Genomic DNA, 8555 nt, shown 5'->3' on the forward strand with positions numbered 1-8555 from the left:
CAAACTCCACACAGTCAGTCGCCTGAGGCGGGAATTGAACCCGGGTCTCAGGCGCTGTGAGGCAGCAGTGCTAACCACTGTGCCACCGTGCCGCCCACAATGGATGGATAGCGTCAATAGCCAGAGACTTTTCCCCAGGACAGGATTGACTGGTACGAGGGGTCATAGTTTTAAGATATTAGGAGAAAGGTATACAGGGGACGTCAGAGGAAGGTTTTTTTTATGCAGGGAGTTGTGAATGCATGGAATGCGTGGCCAGCGGTGGTGGTGGAAGCGGAATCATTAGGGACATTTAAGCGACTGCTGTACATGCACATGAGTTGAGGGGTGTGTGGGTTATGTTATTTGATTTTACATTAGGATTAACCATCGGCACAACATCGTGGGCCAAAGGGCCTGTTCTGTGCTGTACTTTTCTATGTTCTATGTTCTAATGCCAAGCCATTGAATTCCCTCTATTTCATTGTTTTACGTCCGTTGATTCAGCATCTACTATTCACCAAAATTACATAATGAAATTATTAACCTTCAATAGAGGGAATTGTGATGTTATTCTCAAACATTTTAAGCATTTAACTTTGATTTTTCATTACATTGAGGTATGTTATTATTTACAGGAAAACAGATGGAGATAAACACTGAAGTGAAGTTTGAGATGCCATGGGGTGAAATATTTATTCCATTTCATTTCATTTTATTTCATCTTACTCTATCAATGCATTAAAAATGATTTCTTTTTTTGCAAGAAAGTAGAACTACATAAAAGCAGGATCAATGATAAGAGGAAGGGAGTGAAAACTCGATGACTGTTACAAGGAATAGGGGATGACAATTTGAGATATTGTGGCTGTATTCAATTGAACATGTTGTGCTATTCTTTAAAAATCAAATGAAAGATATGCACAATTGAAGCATAAAGCTAATTTGCCAAAGTGTTTCGTCAAACAAGAATGTATCATAGATACAATATTATTTTGGATGAATTGAACATTTTATTTATATAGTGAGCGCAAATCAAGTGTTAGGATGGAAAGCAGGGCAGACTTGCACTTGGATAGACCATAATTACTTGCCAATATGGGGATAACATTTAGAGCACGATATTCTTTAAGATATTGATCACAACCTTCACTCTTGGAAGTTTACAGCAAGATATCTCAATGTTCAAATGTACAAAGAGACATTATTTACCCAAGTCATTATTCAATCATAATTGTAGCATGTCTTACGGAGGGTGATTGATAAAAAAATGTCTTGTACCAAAACAGAAAAAAAAATCGATAAAATGCACTAAATAAATGACATAAATGAGACTTGTTTCGATATACAAAGGGCAGGCAGGGACAAAGCAGAGAATAAGGTAGGACTGGTAAATTAAACTGCATTTATTTCAATGCAAGAGGCCTAACAGGGAAGGCAGATGAGCTCAGGGCATGGTTAGGAACATGGGACTGGGATATCATAGCGATTACAGAAACATGGCTCAAGGATGGACAGGACTGGCTGCCCAATGTTCCAGGAAGGACAGAAAGGGAGGCAAGATTTTAGATTTAGATTCCCTACAGTGTGGAAACAGGCCCTTCGGCCCAACAAGTACACACCACCCCTCCAAAGAGTAACCCACCCAGACCCATTCCCCTCTGACTAAAGCACCTAACGCTATGGGCAATTTAGCAAGGCCCCAGAGGAAACCCACGCAGACACATTGTATTATAGTCTGGAGGACTGGAGGCCTGTGACCAATGGAGTGCCACAAGGATCAGTACTGTGTCCACTACTTTTCGTCTTTTATATAAATGATTTGCATGTGAGCATAATAGTCAGCAGGAAATTGAGAAACAAATTTGTAAGGAGATCTCAGTTATCTGTAGTATGGTACGTGATCTTAACTTTCCAAACATACACTCAATAAAGGAAAGCATACCAAACGCCTTCTTCACTATCCTATCTACCTGCGACTCCACTTTCAAGGAGCTATGAACCTGTACTCCAAGGTCTCTTTGTTCAGCAACACTCCCTAGGACCTTGCCATTAAGTGTAAAAGTCCTGCTCTGATTTAATGCGGCACCTCACATTTATCTCAATTAAACTCCATCTGCCACTTCTCAGCCCATTGACCCATCTGATCAAGATCCTGTTGTAATCTGAGGTAACCTTCTTCGCTGTCCACTACACCTCCAATTTTGGCGTCATCTGCAAACTTACTAACTATACCTCTTATGCTCACATCCAAATCATTTATATAAAAGACGAAAAGTAGTGGACACAGCACTGATCCTTGTGGCACTCCATTGGTCACAGTCTGAAAAACAACCCTCCACCACCACCCTCTGTCTTCTACCTTTGAGCCAGTTCTGTATCCAAACAGCTAGTTCGCCCTGCATTTCATGAGATCTAACCTTGCTAAACAGTCCCATATTGAAGGCCATATCGTTCTCATCTACTGCTCTGCCCTCACCAATCCTCTTTGTTACCTCTTCAAAAAACTCAATCAAGTTTTTGAGACATGGTTGCTCACGTACAAAGCCATGTTGACTATCCCTAATCAGTCCCTGCCTTTCCAAATACATGTGCATCCTGTCCCCCAGGATTCCCTCTAACAACAATTGATATGATTTATTTACTTCTTTGAAACACCTTGATCAAAATCATGATTTGCTAGATCAATCACAAAATAGAAAGAAAGGCAGAAAAGAAATTAATTTTAAAATAACATCCAAATCTGTAAGCTCAAACCTCTGATAATCTCAGTGAAGCTCCTTGAAGAGACTCACATTTAAATTAGAAATAAATTCATTGCGTTTTATTGCACATGAAGCATGACATTTCATATGGATTTCTCTGTATAATTCATCTAAAATAGAACAGTAACCTTGCAAAATATACTATCATCTGCAGAAAATTGTAACTATTTGACTCATTGGGTATTTCACCATTTTCATGAGCTCCTGTCTGAATTTAGTCTGGGTCACTGCATAAATAAATGTATTTGTGCAGCAGCTCAAAAGCACAAGCATGTATCCAGTTTCTTGCAGGATATAAACAGGGTCATTGTAACCGGTGTAAGAATACGCATTAACGATTCTATAATACACATAATGAACGGCGAATGTCAACCATAAAAGCAGGAAATTGCCGGATATGCTGAAGAGTAAAACTATAGACTTTCTCCTGTTCTCCATCTCAGGGTCAGGATTGTTTTCAGACCTGGCATTGACACGTAGTGCCTTACGAGCTTTGCTCACCATTATTATATGTCTCACGGTGAGAGCATTGAGGGCCAAAACAATTAGAAATGGGAGAAAAGGATTTGCGATGCGGCCAAAATAAGAAAATGCAAGCCACAGAGGTGAAGTATAAAAGCTTGACCTTATCCGACAATACCAAGGCGTATTGTTAATTATGTACAAAGGCTCATATACAAAGTACCAAGCAAGGTTCTTCAAACAACTCAGGGAGAGCACCATCCCGAGGATCCATCCTGCAGTTTGCTTCTTGCAATATTGGCTTTTTAGTTTCTGACAGCAGATGGCTACAAAGCGATCAAAAGTAAATTTAACAGTAAACCATACAGAACAGTCTCTTGTTATATAAACTAGGGCACTTTTGATTCGACACAGTGGAGTAAGCAATAGATAATTTGTGGGAAAGTACATGCCAATGATCCGATTTAGTATAACGCTGGTGATAACAACTGAAAGGTCCGCTGTTGCCATAGCCACCAGGTAATAAGTGATGCAGCTGGAAAGACCACACTTGCCTTTGGCCAAGATCACAATTGCCACCATGTTGACTGTTGTGAAATGTAAACAGATAAGACACGATTAGTGAGATGGTTTGATAAAATCGCAGTTTCCAAAACATATATGTTCATTTCAGAGCACTTATAATGCAACTCATTTTCCAGCAAGCAACTCATAAGAGTTCTCAAAAGCCTCAGAACATTCAATACGAAACACATTCTCTTCTATTTCTGCAATTCATGCCCCAAAAATAATGTGAACCCATTGTCTCGGCTTGTACTTTCACCTTGCATCAACAGATTTAGATTCCCAATGTTCTTGTCAAAGTTTACTCCTGAGTGCAGAGAAAGGTTACAGCACAGAAAATACTGTTTATGGACATTTGGACTTTCCTGACTGCCTTAGCTCTCCAAATGTGCACAACTTATTGATACTCCTCTGACTTTTCACCGTAACCTTGTGCATTTTGTCTTGATAAATAATCATGTAATGCTTTCTTGGATATCTCATGGAACCTCCCTTCTCCAAGCGTCCAGGCAGCCTGTTCCAATACAATAAACTACAGCTTTGTGTGTTCTTGTGGAAGCTTCTTATTGCTAATTGTAGGATGCATTCCTCATATGCTAAAAGACAAACTGCTCATTAAAACTGATTGCAAATCTCTTATGTGAAATTGTGATGCTGAAACGTGTTCGAAAAAGTTTGCTAATTAATAAAAAAAACAGAGGTTTGTTTTTGCATCGTTTCTGAAAGCTATCAGGGAAATATCAGATTCAGAAATAAAATTGGTGTACAGCATATGAGTCATGAGCTGTAAAAGATTAGATTGTGCACAAATTATTTTAAATATTCAACTTCCACATAAATGAAATTTGTTAGAAAGGATACTGATTCAATTACCAATAAGTCAGTAATTGCTGATTCAGTTAATGAATGATAAGTCAGGAAACTCATATCAACAAAGAGGAAGTATGATGCAGGTCTAACGACAGTATCTGCTGCTAACATTGGGCAGCTGGAAGAGCTGAAATCAGGAAATTAGAATTGAGGTTACAGAAGATTTCTGGTACATGAAGATGCAAAACTAATCGAAAGCCTTTAGAGGTGTGCATTACCCATTCAAGTGAAACTAAGTCATTTGCAATGATTCTAAATGGACCTATTGCATAGGGTTGCAGTGTTTCTGAGTGTTAGAGTTACTTTTGAAGGTGTGTATTGTCACTTAAGTTAAAGTGAAATAAACATCTATAGTCTAATTGTCATTTCTCATGTGGCGAGCACAGATAGATTCAAAGATACCAGCAGAGACATTGAAATGAATGCTTTGTTTTTGATTAGATTAGATCCTCTACAGTATGGAAACAGGCCCTTCAGCTCAACAAGTCCACACCACCACTCTGGAGAGTAACTCATCCAGACCCATTCCCCTACATTCACCCCTGACTAATGCACCTAACACTATGGGCAATTTAGCATGGCCAATTCACCTGACTTGGACTGTGGGAGGAAACTGGAGCACCCGGAAGAAACCCACGCAGACACTGGGAGAATGTGCAATCTCCACACAGACAGTTGCCCGAGGCAGGAATCAAACCTAGCTTCCTGGTGCTGTGAGGCAGCAGTGCGAACCACTGAGCCACCACGTCCTTAAATTATACCCAAGAGCAATGAATAACTTTGAAGATGTTTTTTATATTAGTAATATTATGGACTTTTCTTGGTAATTATTCATTGCTCAGAGAGCAGTTTTTCTTCATGGCCGCTTGTGACTTATAGACCAGATGAGGCATGAAGGATAGTTTTTTTTCCCAGAACTTTGATTAAAAACGGGACAACTAAGAGCTATTGTCAGTATGCCACTGTTTTATTCTGGACTTTTGAAAAATGGAGTTACAAGTTAAGCAGTTGTCATGTTAGATTCAAACCCCTTGCTTCCAACGCAGCTGCCGAGAGCTTTGGATCATGAAGCCAACGCCATTGCCACTACGCCAACACCTCGGCAGCTTTTCCTTCTCATTGTTGCACCGGATATGCATTGGAGGACTGAAAGACGCAGTGATGGTATTAAGCCTGAACTCGAAATTTGAAAAAGTCTCCTTATTCTCTTGGATGAAATCAATGACTTATCTTTGGGCAGCATTATATAGATCTTAAGATTACAATTAATCCCAGCAATTAGACAAGTCCACCAGTAAGACTGATGATTTACACAGCAGAATTTAATTTGAACTGTAACTGTAACCATCTGCAAGAATATGGAACTCCCTTCTAGGTAACAGATGAGATGAGTGAATTAAAAGCAAACATTGCTGGAAAATCTCAGTAGGCCTGGCTGCATCTGTGAAGAGAAACCAGAGTTAACCTTTTGGATTCATTGATGCTTCTTCATAGGATCAGAGTTAAAACATCATCAACTCATCAAGTCGTACAGCATGATAATAGGCCCTTTGGCCCATGCTGAACAAAATGTCCACTCACGCTAACACCATTCCCCTGCACTTAGCCAATATCCTTCAAATCCTTTCCTATCCATGCATTTGTCCAAATGACTTTTTAATGTGTTTAATGTCCCTGCCTCAATCACTTCTGCTGGCAGCTCATCCCATATTCGTACCACCCTCTGCGTAAAAGAATCATTACCCCGCAGGGTCCTTGTTATTCTTTCCCTCTCAACTTCAACTAATGTCCTCTCGTCCTCGATTCCCCAGCCCTGGGAAAAAGACTGAGTGCATTCATATCAGTGACTCTCAAGATTCATAAACCCTCTGCAACATCCCCCCTCAAACTCCTACACTTAACAAGCTTCCTATAGCAAGGTCGCCAAAACTGAACGCAACATTCCAAGTGCAGTCTAACCAACGTCCCGTATAACTGCAACATAACTTCCCAACTTCAATACGCAATGTCCCGACTGATGAAGACCAGTATGCCAAAAGCCTTCTTAACCTGTGACCCCACTATCAAAGAAACATAAACCTGAACTCCAAGGTCCCTCTGTTCCATTACATTCCTTAAGGCCCTACCATTCACCATAAAACTCCTACCTTGATTTGACTTTCCAAAAATGTAATACCTCATACTTTTTCTTTATTAAACTTCATTTGCTATTTCTCAGCCCACTTCCCCAGCCTATCAAAGCCCTTCTGTAATTTTTGATAACGTTTCTCACTATTCGCGATACCACCTATGTTAGTGTCATCAGCACACTATGTAATCCCACGTGGCACATTGTCATCCAAATCACTGATATAGATAACAAACAGCACAGGGCCCAGCACTGATCCCTGAGGCACTCCACTCATCACAGACCTCCAGTCCGATAAGCACCCTTCCACTATTACCCTCTGCTTCCTACCATCAAGCCAATTGTGTATCCAGTTTACCAGCTCACCCTGGATTCCATGTGATTTAACCTTCCAGAGAGGCCTACCATGTGGAACCTTATCAAAGGCCTTACTGAAATCCACATAGACTACATCTACTGCCCTGCCCTTGTCAACCTTCCTTGTCACTTCATCAAAGAACTCTAAAAACATTGTGAGGCGTGATTTCCCACTCAGAAACCCATGCTGACTATTCCTAATCAAACCTTATCTTTCCAAATGCATATATATCTTTTTCCTCAGAATCTTCTCAAGTCACTTACCCACCACAGGTGTTAAGCTTATTGGTCTATAGTTCCCAGGCCTTTCTTTGCAGCCCTTCTTGAATAATGTCACAACATTCGCTACCCTCCAGTATTCTGGGATCTCACTTGTGGCTAACGAGGATGCTACAATATCAGTCAGGGCCCTCACAATTTCTTCTCTAGTCTCTTGCAATGTTCTTGGATATATATGGGCGGCATGGTTAGCACTGCTGCCACACAGCGCCAGAGACCCGGGTTCAATTCCCGCCTCAGGCGACTGACTGTGTGGAGTTTGCACGTTCTCCCCGTGTCTGCGTGGGTTTCCTCCAGGTGCTCCGGTTTCCTCCCAAGTCCAAAGATGTGCAGGTCAGATGAATTGGCCATGCTAAATTGCCTGTAGTATTAGGTAAGGGGTAAATGTAGGGGAATGGGTGGGTTGCGCTTCGGCAGGTCGGTGTGGACTTGTTGGGCCGAAGGGCCTGTTTCCACACTGTAATCTAATCTAATCTGGACAGGACCAGGAGATTTCATACATTATAACACAAACAACACAACACCTCCTGTGCTGTGGTATGGACTGTCCCCAAGATATCCTGACTAACTTCCCCAAGTTCCCAGGTTTTCATGTCTTCTTCCATGGCAAATGCAGTGGAGAAATATTCATTGAGAACCTCATCCATCTTCTACGGTTCTACATAGACATGTCCATTTTAGTCCTTGATGGGCCCTATTGTCTCTCTAGTTATTCTATTTCCTTAACACATCTCTTTGGATTCACCTAATTTTCTCAGCTAAGACTATCTCATGTCCCCTTTTTCACCCTCCTGATTTCCTTCTTTAGTAATCTCTTGTATTCCTGTATACCTTCAGGGATTCCCTTGATCCCAACTGCATGTACCTGAGCCATGCTGCCTTTTTTCTGTTCGAAGCCTCAATATCTCTTGCCATCCAGGCTTCCCTATTCATGCCATACATGCCCTTCGCCCTCACAGGAACATATAGATCTTGAACTCTAGCGATCTCACTTTTAAATGCCTCCCACTTGCCAGGTGTCCCTTTACCTGCAAACAAACTATTCCGATCAACCCCCTCCAAAGTCTTGTCTAATTCCATCAAAATTCACTTTGCCCCAGTTTAGAACTTGAACCAGTGGAGCGGTTTTGTCCCTCTCCATAACTAAATTA

The 8555-nt window shown here is 41.0% G+C and overlaps 1 protein-coding gene across 1 annotated transcript; it reads right to left on the minus strand.

The window, feature by feature from the left end:
- Nucleotides 1-2888: 2888 nt before the first annotated feature.
- Nucleotides 2889-3788, minus strand: LOC122548323 (thyrotropin-releasing hormone receptor-like). The gene has a single exon (XM_043686854.1). It carries the CDS (start codon nt 3786-3788, stop codon nt 2889-2891), a length of 900 nt encoding a protein of 299 aa, XP_043542789.1.
- Between the last annotated feature and the right edge of the window lie 4767 nt (nt 3789-8555).

This window comes from Chiloscyllium plagiosum, unplaced genomic scaffold (genome assembly GCF_004010195.1).
Source record: "Chiloscyllium plagiosum isolate BGI_BamShark_2017 unplaced genomic scaffold, ASM401019v2 scaf_280, whole genome shotgun sequence".
Classification (NCBI taxonomy): domain Eukaryota; kingdom Metazoa; phylum Chordata; class Chondrichthyes; order Orectolobiformes; family Hemiscylliidae; genus Chiloscyllium; species Chiloscyllium plagiosum.

What these genes read in the sequence shown, in the direction of transcription:
- LOC122548323 (XM_043686854.1), bottom strand. Translation starts at nt 3,788, where the DNA reads ATGGTGGCAATTGTGATCTTGGCCAAAGGCAAGTGTGGTCTTTCCAGC.